Raw genomic sequence first — 15,599 nt, forward strand, 5'->3', positions numbered from 1 at the left:
TTTGTGTGTGAGATTGAGTGATATTTCTGTTTGAGTGGATAAACTAGTGATAGTTAAATTTGACTAGTTTTTCATAATTTTTGTGCTTTTAGGGCTTTTTACACGATTTGATAAGTTCGATCATATACTGTTTTTTATTTTAGTTTTTATATTTTAAAACGTTTCTAGCATAAGTCATATTCATATATGTATCGCACTGACATGTGTTGTAGCGCCACTGGCGGTGCATATGTGTAACAACTATACAGAGTAGTATAAAAACGCTTGAAATTGTTTAGGTTTCATCGTAGGATGAGAGTGAGATGTTACTGGAAATTGATATGCTTTCGTAATTACATATCATATACAGAGTTGGCCATTTCAATCTATGCATCTGAATGTCTCGCCAGAGGCGTCATCAATTAAAAATGGCCAAAAACTGTAGAGTTTGATGGGGGACATCATGTTCTTACATCAGATTTGATCAAGTTCTTCGGGTTGCTTTAATAGTCAATTGAGATTCAAAATAGTATGAGATAGAAAAACAATTTAAATTAGAAATTTGATCCTTATAAAAACCCGTTTTTGTTTGAAACATTTTTGGAAAAACGTTGGTTTTGGAGGAGATGCGACTTAAGAATATGCCATTATTGCATTCAATCGAAATCTATATTGCCCTAGACAACTTTTGGCTAAAGTATTTTTTCGTAATGAGCGTTTTTCTTTCGATTAAATGCAATAATGACAGACTTTTATGTCACATTTCCCCCGAAAGCTGGCGATTTTTGAAAAAAATGGTTTAGATGAAAAATGTTAGTTTTTTAGGAGGACCAACTATCTGTAATTTAAAGTGATATTCTATCTTTTACCGTTTAGAATTTAGCTATTAAAGAAGCCCGAAAAACTAGGCTAAATCTGAGGTCAGAACACGATGTTGCCCCATCAAACTCTAGAATTTTTATAACGGCCATTTTTTTAATAGTTGGCGCCTCTGGCGAGATATTCAGATGCATAGATTATAATGACCCATCCTGTATAAGAAGAAAATTTTTAGAAGCCTGCCATTTCAGCTTAATAGCCTATAAACTAATAATTGGTACGGAATATTATTATTCGAAAAGTACAGATAAATTTGAAAGTAAGCGGACGTCAACGTTGTTTAATAAAATTTTGTGGTTTTTTTATTTAACAATTGTTGGTATGTAGAATCACGGTTCCACATATATTTGGATAACCAATATTGGAAAACATTTTTTAATATTTTCTGTTTTAAATTCATCATCCTACTCAGCGACGGATTGTGGTGATTTTGAAAATGATTTGTATATTATTATAGGTTTTTTTTAAATATTAGGTATATCATATACATAAATAAATTTGTATCTTGCCAAATTGAAACTTTTCATTGAAAATGAAAAGTGGTTCTATGCAATTTATGTATGAAACATATTATGATGAAGTGAACTACGGCTTTTTCTAGAGAACCGGTTTTTAAATTTCATCAGTTCTATTGACTATTTATTTGTTTATAGAGTTTTAACATTAGCCTTTCTTTTCAAATAAATTCCAACTACACGATTTTTCATTGGCATTAAAAGTCACTGATTGAGTCTTCAATTTTTTTTCTTAATAAGTTACGAAATGTTTTGAATAGAAACTCATAAAAGGAACAGCGGAAAAATTTTCGATACACAAATGACCTAGCTAGAACTTATTCAAAAAAGAGTTACGATTTTCTCTTATAAAAATAGTTTTAACTCGAATTTAAAAGAAAAGATTTATCCAAAAAATTTGTATTCTAATAAAAATTGTGAAATTCGGACGCAATGTGAATAAAATTTAAATTTTTAACATCTTTTAACCCGAAATAGATGAAACCAATCTTTTTTGTCGCTAGAATCGGCAATCGAGTTGATAAAAACTCGTAGCGTATTTATAAACCACTCTGTATTATTGTATATAATAAAGAAACGGTTTTTTAAAATCTCTTTTCGTTAAAAAACAGATCTTATATGTTCATTAGAAAAACATTTACAACAAAACTGAAAAACAACGATATGCAAGCTAAATATATCCCAAAAAACATTGACTTATCCATAAGTATCAAAGCACAGGAAAAATTAATTACATTCAACGATTAGTAGTTCTCTAGAAAAACATGTATATATATTCATGCATTTCACACTTATTTAAAAAAAGGGGGGGGGGGAATTGTGAATTTACATTTCAAATCTAATGAACATATAAAAAGATCGATATATTCGAACAGTTTTTTGTTTAAAAAAAATGAAAAAAATATCAAAGACGAATAGAAGAAGCAAAGCAAAATAAAAATAATAATTAAAGTTTAAAAAAAAATGAGTATAATTGAATTGTTGGAAAATATTAATAAATAAACAAAGTTTGTTGGAAAAAAATTTATGAAAAAAGAGTTAAAATAAATCGCCGAAGGTGAAAATTGTTTGATCATGTTTTTTCAAATAAATTTTTAATAATAATATTTAACAACAATTCCTCTTTTTTGTTAAAGCGAGTTTACGCTATAAAATTTCTAGTTAATTCGAATTTGTTCTTAGAAAATTATATGCTGTAAACTTTAAAACTAAATTCTAAAATTTAAAAAATGGTTGGCTAATAACCATGAGTCTTGTTAAAAATGATGAAATAATTTAGTTAGTTCGCAAGCATACCCACCGAGTTTCATTCCCTATTCAAACTTTATGAAGGAATATTAGAATTACAGAAAATTGGGAGAAGGATTGATAAAAATATAAGTATAATTAGTATTTTTCAAAAGGAATGCGTAATTGTCAAAGGATATTTCAGTTGAATTTCCATTGTATTCACGACGGGATGTTAATCTACGGACAAACTTTGACAGAATGTAATGGCTAACATTAAACAAAGAACAAGATCTTTACGAAAAACCTTGATAAATTTGGGATTTTCTAAGCCTTATCGCAGACCTTTTTATAATCCAATCACTTGGAAAACACGATTAAATGTAACACTTCGATTTTCTTAAACTTAAACCTACAATGTGTGTGTGTTTTATTGAATTAAATTTCCCTTTTATCCCAATTACATAGGTATATATCATAGATTGTATTATATAAATACGTATTTCGACTACCAAGTAGACATCGTCAGTGTGAATTAGCCTATTGTAATTACTCCTATAGTGTAGTTTTCTCGGTGCTAATTTGGTGACAGTCTGCTCACTGGTGTTTCGGTATGAACACAATTTTTCCTTTTCCAAGTTTTCGACAAATTGCGTTTTTAGTTTGGCCAGTGAGCGTGGATCATGTGATCCTTTTAGGCCAATGATGATGATTTAAGTATTTGATAACCTGAGTTTGTAATTTTAATTTCGATTTTCATTTTAAGTGTTGAAATCATGTGATCAAATACTCGAAGTTGGCTCTCAGTTAAATTCTCTGAAAATAACATACATTGTAGCTTTGGCTTTTTTTGGCTTTTCTCAGCGGAAAGCTCAATATTCTTAGCCTGAGCCATGAATGATTTTTGAGTTGTGAATGTTTGAACATCGCAACCCCTAGAACATTTTTATTAAATAATTTTTTTATTTTGCTTTTTATAGAAAAGTTTGGATACTATTAATTGGTATGTGTTGATATCCTTGGGTTCATGTTGTTCATCCTTTTCTGCATACACAAAATTTTATAGGTGTTGCATAATAAAGTTTTTCTCTAAATTTCTTGAAAACATTTCTATTATATATTCTGGAATTTCCAACTAACTTTTGTTAGTTATAAATCTCAAAAAAGTTTGTATTTGTAAAAAAAACCGTGGACTGTCAATTTTTGAAACAAAATATTTTTAAATTTTTGTGGGACACACACGTTGCAATATAAAAAGGTTAACGAGTAGAAAAGTTATGCTGATTGCGATGTTCAAGTTCCAAATCTTCAAAATCAGTCATTTCCGCAACTTGTTCACAATTCACACTCTTGATCTTTTGCTCAGGAAAGTAAGAGCTATAATTTTTAATATCAGAAAATTTGATGAAGTTCTCAATTTCCATAAGATTTGAGGGAGGAGGACAAAATTTTGAAATCAATGTTTTTAAGCATTGTTTTTTATTATGTTTTTAGATCTGTTAATATTGATACTGCATACAGTGTAATTTGGTAAAAGTGTGTAACTTAAGGATTTGTTTAGTTGGAATAGAGAATTAGTGAAACCTCGGTGTCAATGGTTTAATTTGATATTTTTAACATGGTTATGTTTATTTAAAGAAAGATAGAAAAGTTATAAACTTCGAAAAAAGAAAAAGTAAATCAAACTTTTTGCCACGATTCGAATTAATTGAAAAAAAATAAGAAAAAACTCTAATATTTTTCTTTCGCAATGATCTATTATGTATTCTGTGAGTGATTATCATACTTTCTGGTAACGATATGGAGCGACTATTTGGTGAGCCGTGTCTTGATCGGGATCCGAACCCAGTTAAACTTTTCATTCCCGCAAACAGTCGACGTCGCATTGAACCATCACTAGTCGATGTAGAACCACTTATTGGCTTAGTATCTGGGACAATATCTTACAATCAAATAACGAACTTTAAAGCCATTTTGTATTTCGAATTTCAAAATTTAAAACACAAAATTACATTTTTTGGATTAACTGGTTAATAATAAAGGTATCATCGTTGTACTCTCTATGTGAAAATGATCACTGCATGAAACGATTATTTCAAGCTTCCACTAAGAGAATACACGACTTCTTTATTTTCGCAAGCTGTTAGAAACTTAAGTTGCAAAGAGGAAATTTCAAAAACTTCAAACTTAAAGTTTAAAGTAAATTTGTTTCAATTTATAAGTTTGTGAACATTTTTGAGGTAAGTTAAGTGTATGTACAAATATTAAAAAATTCGAAGCTAGTACAAATTATTCTTGATATATAAATTTATAAATATCACACCCAAGTTAGAAGGCGATGTTTTTTAATCAGTGGCGTAGCTACCACGCTTGAAGGAGGCAATATGCATCACTACGATAAAAATTTCTTGCATATTTTGACCAATGTCAAAACAATTTGATCATTTTATTAATATTTATGTTATTATCCATTTCTTAGCTAAATTTTGAACAAATTAGCACTAGCTTGTATCCAGGGTTGGGTGAACAAATAAAAATAAATTCATAAAATTTACAAGGATAGCTACGACAAAGTTTCAAAATTTCGTAAATTTGGTGTTATTTACAAAAGAAAATTTTTAAACCACACTTTTCACTCCAAAAACTATCAAAACCAGCGAATTAAAAAATTCGATGTTAGGTAATTAGGTTAGGCTACAAAAACTTCAGATAAAATTAAACAACCCATATCTTGACCTGAAATGATTTTGAAAATGTATTCAATGAATTATTATGGAAGATGTATTTTGATTTTCTGAAAAAACCGTGTGACAATGAAACTCGAAGAATATCCAATTTACTTTCATGGCTGGAAAAGAACGTAAGGCTTGGAAAGGTACGGGAATCAAAGATACTTTATACTCCAAAATCAGGGCCCAAAAAACAAAATTTTCAATTTTAACTTAAATAGTGCTAAAGTCCAATATTAAAACAAAAATTAAAAAAGTAGAATTTTGGATAAGTTTTTGAACGAGACAAAATCGGTTCACACCTGAACTGGTTGAATGTGGGGCAGGATTAGATACAGTCAAATTGGATGTTGTGGATGATGATGCGGTGATTGAACGTTGTTGTACATTTAATGCAGCTCCTGCAATTGATCGAAATTTGTGTAGGCTTTGACCTGACGAACTGCCACTACTACCCGCGCCCGATATCGGTCCATTGTTTCCACTTGTCCGTTCAGGGACTTGAGATCTTTGCGCTTCTTGTTGTTGCTGTTGATCATATGGACTTGATCGATTTGGCTTTGAATTGTTTGATAAATCCGTAGCTTGTTTTAATACTTGATATATTAAATCCACTTCAGGACTTTCTATATTGTTTAAGTGATAACATTTTTGTGAAAATTAAAAATGATGATCAGCGATGATTATGACTTTGTTATATTAAAATAATTGTTTATGAAACGAATAAATGTGGATATATTTTGAAATGAAATGATTTAAAAATTGTCTTTATCAAATTCACAGAAATTGTGTGGCTTTCGGTAATTCCATGCGGTAAAAAACCCCAAACAATAAAAAATGCATAGGTATATAGATAAATGCTTGGTTTACTATGAAATTGGTTATGCATCTGTTTTTGTAAGGTGAAAAAGCTTAACTTTGCAGGAAAGCAAAACTCTTTCAAAAATGAAATGTTAAATTTAAAAAGTGTTTGCGTCGATCGTTAATAATCATAATACCTTTTATGTTTAACATCAGAGACCTAACATCTCGAAAAAGAGGTGATGAATTTTAAACATGATTTTCAGTTAACAATGAAGGGTGCTTATTGTACAATTTATGTTTCATTATTATTTCTCGTGGTTATATTGTTTAGAAAGGGACATTTTCGGATCAAATCTAGTTTACATAAAGGTTTAATATAATTTGATAGCTAGAAAATTGGAAAAGATGCCGCAATTTTCGATTTCTTTGAAATATTTTCTAACCAATCCCAAAATGTTCTTTGGATTATTCTGATCAAAAGCTCTCACGGCCACGTTTTCGAGCTACGGGCGATCAAAAGTACATTATATTTATTGTACCTATATGACTGGTAAAATGACTTTCTGTGAAAATTTTTAAACCAGCCCCAAAATGTTCTTTGGATCATTTTAACCAAAAGTTCTTACGGCCACAAAAATTTTAACGGGTAGTTCTCGTGCAACGGACTGTATAAATATAATGTATGTGTAGCTTTGATTGCTCGTAGCTTGAAAACTACCCGTTAATAATTTTTGTGGCTGCGAGAGCTTTTGATAAGAATGATCCAAAAAACATTTTGGAGGTGGTTTGAAAAAGTTTCACAGGCAGCAATTTTCCTAGTCATACTAAAACTATAATATATTGGTAGGTTTTCCTATGTAATATTGCGGGTTCCAAATTTTTAATACTCTTTATCCCTTTTTTAAACACTCTGTATGTTGAATATGCAAAGAGATTATACATGTTGTCTCTACCAAACTAACATAAATATAGTCACGTTTATTATATTTTAATAAAACTTCTCTAATTGTCACGTAAATTAGATTATGAAAAATACGTGAGGATTTAACAAATTTTTGTATTTTAAAGATTGACTACGATATTTTTTTTTTTTGTTCAATTTTTAGAGAAGTTAGCCTCACAAGAAGATGTTGACAACCTCTAAAACATTTAATGGTTCCGAAGGAAAATAATAAAAATGTTATTAACCCCAAATGTTGTCGTTGCATCTTATAGTGACGCAAAATTCTTGTCTGACAAAATGCTTGCCAGAAGCTTAAAAGTTGCTTTGCTATTTATTGCGTCTGGAGTTTGTAGTTTCATAAACAACAGACCTCACTTTGAGCTGTGAATTTGATAAATACAACGACTAATGATGAATTTGTTAGTAATTAAATTTTTGAAACATTTAATTGTTTAAGTACCAAGTAATATTTTTAACAATATTGGTATTGGCAATAAAATGAAAATCAATAATCATCACAGAACGTGCAATTTAGATTAATTAGATAATTATTAATCGTCATATCAATTGATTACCTAATTCTGTTGGAATATATGTAACTCTACTATGTGTATCTTTGAATGATAATTGCCTATTGACTTTTGGATACGTGAAATAATTATCTTCGCCATCGAATTCAGATGCTTTAATTAAATAAAATAATAAATGTATATTAAAAATAAAAAAATGAAGACAAAAAAATTTGACACACAAAATTCACAGCTTACATTCTGCTTATCGGTTGTTTAGTTTACCATCGCACCGTGCTATTTTACAGGAACCAATTATAGTCTATGATAAATAATCGATAATTTCATTGTGTTAAGCCTGTTTAGCTACGAAAGCTACGAGCTTGTGAAAACAAATGTTTTTTTTATAGAAATTTTATCTGTGAAATTCGGGTAATTTCTTATATAGATGTATATTTAACACAATTTAATGTGTGCGACTGGACCTTTTTTTCCTGACAGAAGTGCGCTCAATTAATAAATAAATGGCAGTATCGTAGAAAGAGTGGGAATATGGGATATACCTAAAAGAATTTGTAGAAGTATCGTTAAGAATTCTGGTCTAAATATTTGGAAGCTATGCAATTTAAAAACTGTTTGTCAGAACTGTTAAAAGTGTTGCAAATTTGAGGAAAATGACCCGTTAGTATCTATTTGTGCATGCACACGAAATAAACTATCAAGACTACAAGAAATGAAAGCCTTATTAGTTATTATTTTTAAATTTCGATATCTATACTTCTTTTGGGAAACTTAATACGTTCATAAAAGAGTTTAAGTTCACTTAAAGAAAAATAATTTTTTAACTTAAGTTGTTTAAAATTTTAATTTTTTTAACCCCCGAACCAAAAAGAGGGGTGTTATATGTTTGACCGCTATGTATGTGTGTATGTGTTTGCCTATCTATAGCATCGTAGCTCCCAAACGAATGAACCGATTTTGATTTTTACTGTTTTGTTTGAAAGATAATTTAACGGAGAGTGTTCTTAGCTATGTTTCAAGAGCGAGTTTAAGGTTCCGTATCCGAAACATTTGTCACTGGTTTTTAAATTTTGTAAATTTCATTTGCTAAGGAAAAAATAAATGATACGTACGATGGTAAACTGCTGGTGAGAAATTGTCAGCCGTGAATTGTCAGCGATAAATTTTTTCAAAATTTATAAAAAATAATAAGAAACTTGCATGGTTCTTTATTTCTAAAATATAAAAATGAATAAAATAATGGTGGTACTTACTTTCTTCTTCGACAGCAGCTTCATTGAAACGTGTATCGATTTCAGATGTTGATTTTTGTCGACGTAATAGTCTTGATTTTGATTGACACCGTGTTGCTTTCTCTTGACAATCAACATGGACATTCATTTTACAGACACGGCATTTTAACCCTTGTCGGGTGTGACCTACATTTTAAAAGGAAACAAAAAAATCTTTGTGAATAATATATATAGGTGTAAGGACACATGAGTGTGAAAAATTTAATCAGTTTGAAATTATTTTGTGTATTTTTTACTAGAAAATGATGAATTCAAAACATGAGTAATGTATTTTATATAATAAATTTAACATGAGTAATGTGTATACGAATTTAACGTGGGTAATGTGTGTACGAAGTGCAAAATAAAATTTATGGGCAAACTTATTTCATAAATATCTATTCTAGGATTAATAAGTTAGCCGAAGTCCAATAAAAAATTATGCAAAACGATTGTATGCTGTAATTCATATCTTAGATTTCGTAGACGATATAAATTAATCTGATACTAATGAAAATTGTTTGTCCTTTTCGAGATACAACAATTCACTAGAAAACAAGGGTTTGACACCCAGAACAGTAATTACATATTTTTGTTGCACTACTTTCATCTTTCACACATCATCAAGTCATAAAAGTGTTGTGACAGGTCTAATATCTGCACACAAGTCCTCACAACAGATTATTCAAAATATGACGAATCAACAATTTGTGTGTGTGTTATTTCAAGTTAAATTATGTTTAGGTATAAAAATATGGTTTGTGATCAAAAAAGATGTAAAAATCCACTAAATAAACTTTGTTAGAGTTCGTACAAAACGAAGTGGCACCGAGCAAGAGAGAGTGTAGATACGAGTGCACATACATATACATCATACACTCTCTCTTGCTCGGTGCCACTTCGTTTTGTACGAACTCTACGAATGTTATGTAGAGACAAATCTAAAAAAAATACGAAAAGGATAAAAACAGCTTACTGCTCCTATTTTGGACTTACGATTGGAGTACTTGAAATGTCGTGAATATCTCAAATGTGTTGTATTTCTTCTAAGAAGGGCTTTTCAAAGTGGATAAAAGGTAAGCAAAAGAAAATGCCTTTTGTTGTTCCTATGTTGTGGCGAGAGCATTCCAATCATGAAAATGATAGTTATTTTTGCACGATAAGTGTCTCCGAATACTTGAAGAAGGATAAACATGAAATAAAATATACAAATTTCTACACTCTCATTTAGACTTTTTTTCCGATAATCTTGGTGCGGTGGGTGATGAATAAGTAGAGAGGTTCCATCAAGATGTGCGTACCAATAGAAATAAAATACCAAGGACGGTGGGGGGGGGGGCAGCTCTGATGGCAGATTTTTATTGGTTTCTCAAAAACGAAGATTCAACGTCACACAAAAGGCAAAAAAAATGTTACTAACCAAATTAGTCCTGTTTCTTTTAGCTCAAAATACTCTATAATAGTGGGCAATTTAAAATTAATGCCAACGTTGTTTTTGTTCTTTATTCAGATTTTTTAAGAATCGCTGTATCTGTAAATTCATCCTCAAAACAGGATCGTTTTCCATTCAGTTAAAGGTTGTTTTGGGGAGTATTATAACAAAGTGCTTTTTTTGAAATGTTTTCAGACGTATATTTCGAAAATGGGATGGAATATAAGAAAAACGAAAAAACACATACTGGTTCATTAGCTCATTATTAAGGCGTAAAATATAGTATTTAGTTTTTTTAAACGAGACCATCTTCATTGGCAGGGGTCGTTTTGCTTTACGACAAAAATCAAAATTCTCCTAGTTTTCAATTTTTTGTACCTGATTTCAGGCACTTTTGGATTTAAAAGTTTCTACCAAGAAAATTCTCAATAAGATAATTTTTTTTTTAAAGATCTTTATTTTTATCAAAAAAATAACTTTTTTTTTATACTATTCTTACAGTTCTTAGCCACAAATAACCGTAAAATCAGGTAACAAAATTATTCTTACAGTTTTTAGTCTTTAATAACCGTAAATTTGCTACAAAGAAATGTTATTCCATTTAAAATTACCAAAGTTGTCTCCTGTTTGACTATGAAGACATCCTCGTATAGAAAATTAGTGTATTTTCTTTCCACCTAAAAATGAGCCGATACATGCCTTTGCATTTCATAATTTTCCATATTGTTTTCGAAAAAAAAGGATAGAAAATTTTTAAATTACCACTGTGTATATGCAGCAACGTTTTCTAGTGGAAGTGAAAATCTAGGGTTGTACATAATTTCAGATTGTTTCAATTTTTCATGGTTGTAATGTAAGCGATTCATAAATAATGTATTGACATTTTCGTTTCTGAGTATATATATTGTTTGGGTAAACATATTTACATAATAATAAAAACACGAGACGAGAAATGGACGAAAAATTTTGTAGTAAAACTTTGTTTTTAACCTATGTAAATGTGTTTATTTTTCTCTGAATTTTGATGTTATCTTTTTAATGTCATTGCATATGTTGTATTTTTAAAAAGATGTATACATTATGTTCGAAAAATGGTTAAGGTGGGATTTTTTGACCTAATTTTTTTAATAAAAAAATTTTTACATATATTGTTTCTAGACATTTATATATTTTGTGTTATGTGACTTTTTGACAAATTTTTGTCGACACGAACAAACAACATTTGTTATAATTTATTATTAATCATCAAAACATTTAGATGTATGTTAGATAAAATTAAATCTACTTATCTCTCTACTGAGAGATATTTTACTTTAGGAAAACTAAAATAAAATCTTTTATTGTAAAAGGTTGTTTCAAAAATCCTCTTAGGTGGCCATAAGAAAATTGTTTACATTCTTTTGTTGAATGTTTAATCAAAGATAAAAGATTTTTTTATTGCGTTTTAAATTTATTATAGTGCATAAAATTCTTTCTATTTACTTTATGTTTTAGTACACAAATTGTTATTATACACGAATGGGTTAGTAAAGCTCAGCGTACTTTGTATAAAAATTTTTCATGTATAAAATAGACAACAATAGTCAAAATTTATGGTTTTCTATTCAAAATTTTCTATTTTCATAAATATCTACTATTTTTATAAATAATTTATGTATACGAAATGTAAAATGGATACTTTCTGATTGTTATAAAACTTAGTGTATCCTGCGAACGAAGCTAAATATATTAGAAAAAAAATTGGTTGAAACGAATATCACGATCTTAATCTTCTCTCGGTGGAGGGTAGTATAATTTTTTAAATACTGTTTCTAAATCCTTTTTTAATATTACAAGATACGGCTGAAGAATTAGTATACTTGATGAACGTAGTAATTCTGCCGCGGGATCTTAGACTATAAGAGTTATTTTTGATTCAAATTGGTTGTAAGACTTTTATTATATACCATGTTTATGACATATATCAAAGTACACTAAGTTTAGTCCCAATTTTGTAACGCTTAAAAATATTGATACTATGAACAAACTTTTGGTATACTTAGTTGTTCATAAATTCACCTAATTAGTCCATTTCCGATTGTCTGTCTGTCTATCGTCTGTCGTCTGTCTCTCTGTCATAACGATTACTCAGAAACGATATCAAGATGAAATTTGAATTTGTAAATGAGCAACATAGGTCAATTGGCTCTTGGGTCCGTAGGACTCATCTTGTAAACCGTTAGAGATAGAACAAAAGGTTAAAATTAAAAAAATATTTCTTATAAAAAAGTAAACAACTTTTGCTTGAAACATTTTTTTGTAAACATCACTGTTTACCCATGAGAGCGCAAATTATGCGCAAATTGTATAGTATGTATTATATGGGAATATCAGTTATATATGTGTGACATGTATTTATGTGTAATGTGACAGAGTAATCAACAATGTCTATACATGGTATTTCAACAACTAACCCAGTAAATTGTTTGTTTTCACTTGTTTTTATCTATATTAACTTAGCTAAAAGTACCTTCGTTTTTTCTGAGTACCTTTTATCTGAAACATTTTTGAACATTTTAGAAGAGTCGTGGGGATTCTCAATCGTTTTTTTATTAGCTGTTTCGTATTCATTTAAATTCGACTATTTTGAGCATATCTTTTTTTTAAATTTATTTGAAAGATTTTTATTTTAATAGTTAATTATGGAAAATTCGATGGTATAATTACATTAATGTTACTATTTCCCGACTTTCTGGTTTATCTTTCGACTTCCTGGAACTTTAATACTAATGTGAATTGAAGTTATTGTGAATAACAGGTTTAACGATGTGAGTTTTGTTAAAACCGCTAAATAGATTATCTCTTAGCTGGAATACCAAATTTTGTATTAATTTTAATTTTATACTTTTAAATTTTCAATTTTAAAATATGGTGGAAACAATAGAGAAAGAAAAGAAATTTACTTATACAAGAGATTTTTACTAACAAACAGACAAAAAAAAGTGAATTAATGAAAATGTGTTAAACATAATAAAAACAAAAACACAAATGCTTTCGTAATCAAACAAGTGTCAGTAACTTCTAAACAACAATTTTTAATTTACAATCGTATCATAATTTGTTTATTTGTATCAAAGTTTAATTGCAAATAATAAAAATAGTACGATATAAGTAATTATTATCTCGTCAAGTCTTGTAAATTTCTATCGTAAATGTAAAACTCATAAAAAGTCAATAAAAAAAACTATAACATTATTAATGATATGAAATAATCTCATCAGATTAAAAAGTAATATTCTGTAGTAAAATCTGCATATTGAATGATGATAATACTTGTATGTATGTTTTGTTGATGACGACATTAAGAACACAATTTTACGATTTGAATGTAAAATTTTTAAGGGCGAATGAACGATAAAAATCAACAAATAGAAAATCTTGCCAACACTCGTTAAAATTTGATACCATACGTATACCATAATGTATAGTGAGTGGAAAGTATATTTGTTTTATTGTTCTCTTTTGAAGATCGGCGTGATTTCTTGCCTAGCTTTATTTGCAAGATAGTTGGAGGGCTTTTACAAATAATCTCATTTGGGATAAATTTCTTGTTTGAACTTGTATTTTTTTTTTTCAATTATACATGGACATAACTTTTATTCAGCAAAATTCCCTTCGATTTCATCAAAATATCGATATAGTAATAAAGCCAGCGTGCATTTTCTGAAATTATTTATTCCTCTCTTAAAATTTATCCAGGCTAAGTTATTTGGTATCCTAAAAACACAGGGCAAAGACTATATGGGGAGAGCTGCACTACTTTAGCTATGAAATCGACAAATTTTGAATTGTTCCGGCAGGTTAAAATTGTTAATTTTAATAGAAAGATAGTTGACTCTCCGATACTTTGTGGCTGTAGTGTCGGAAAAGACGAGCTAAAGTTAATGAGATAATTGCAATGTGCAACTAGTAGATCAGTAAATATCGAAAAATGTTAAATCTGCTTATGATAAAAAATTTCATTATACTAATATGTACTGAGAAAATCCAAATTTTCTGTGAACCGCTAACATTCGTAGTCAATAACATTGGTGCAAAAACGGTTTCGTGTGAATTGTTAAGACCTTGAAATCAAATGGAGATTTTTTTTTGTATTATTAAGTATTATGTTAACGCCAAATTATAAAAACTTAATGGGTTCTTGGATTCGATTCTAACCTAATTCGGAAATATATTGGTGTTATCTTGTTTTTTGATAATTTTTTTGTTTTTTGGTGAATCGAATAGTACTTTATAATATGTTCTTTATTTCAATATAATTTGTATACAAATCGTTTTTTGTATACAAATTATTAATTAGTCCACGATTCCGCTTTATGGCCACGACGGGACATTTTCATTCGATTCAGTGTCCCAATTCATCAAAGCATCAAAATTCATTATTTTTAGTTAAAAAATATAAGATGAACGCGCTAGCATATTTTTCTGTTTTATTGAGTGTTTTCGTTCAATTGCCTAAATTAAATAGTACAGTAAAAGATGTTTCAAAAATCGGCTAATAAACGAAGATGAATGAAACCCCTCGCATTTTGGTAAATTCTCATGGAATGTGTTTCTAAGGTGGCAAATATCATTAGTGAGGCATGAGTTAGTGGTGTATATGTTTCTATTTGACTAATAAACAATAAATTTTTAATGCAATTAAACGATCAATGTTAAAGTTCACTTTAAAAAATTAGAATAGACAACTTGTATGACGTAAATGTTAAGTGTTTGTCAAATAATCGAAAACTATTATACATGTATAACGTATACGTAATTCAAGTTGCCTATTTATTAATTTTGTAAGTCAACTTTAACATTAACAGTTCCATTGAATTAATAATTCATTGTTGATTAACAAATGGAAATATTTTCACCACTAACTCATGCATTACTAATGATATTTGACACCTAAGAAAAACATTCTACGAGGTTTTAGCAAAATGCGAGCGGTTTCTTTCATTTTCCTTTATTTGTAACATCTTGAACTGTACTAAAAACATAAAATTAAAAATAAATTATATATAAGTATATGAATAAAAGTTTTATTTATTACCTCGTAACACTTGTGAACATACATCACACGGCGTAATTTTTTTGTATGTATATTCTTGGAAGGTGTGTGCCTCTGATTCACCCATATTTCGCATACCACCACCGTTTCTCCTTTAAAAAATCAAAACACGAAATATTTTATTAGTAAAATTTTATATGAATTATTTTGGTAATTTGCATTTTACAAAGTCATCTATTTAGTTTCAGAATATTT

At 29.1% G+C, this 15,599-nt stretch overlaps 1 protein-coding gene across 1 annotated transcript in view; it reads right to left on the minus strand.

Moving 5' to 3' along the window:
* Positions 1-15,599, minus strand: part of LOC123298621 — a 267,853-nt gene that overhangs the window by 12,684 nt on the left and 239,570 nt on the right. The window contains exons 12-15 of the mRNA XM_044880707.1: positions 15,387-15,496; positions 8,860-9,024; positions 7,652-7,759; positions 4,387-4,530 (exon numbers count right to left, since the gene is read on the minus strand). Of these exons, the coding sequence (XP_044736642.1) occupies positions 4,387-4,530; positions 7,652-7,759; positions 8,860-9,024; positions 15,387-15,496 (527 nt within the window). The remainder of the gene's footprint in view (positions 1-4,386; positions 4,531-7,651; positions 7,760-8,859; positions 9,025-15,386; positions 15,497-15,599) is intronic.

The sequence above is a fragment of the Chrysoperla carnea genome, chromosome 1 (assembly GCF_905475395.1).
Source record: "Chrysoperla carnea chromosome 1, inChrCarn1.1, whole genome shotgun sequence".
NCBI classification, from domain to species: Eukaryota; Metazoa; Arthropoda; class Insecta; order Neuroptera; family Chrysopidae; genus Chrysoperla; species Chrysoperla carnea.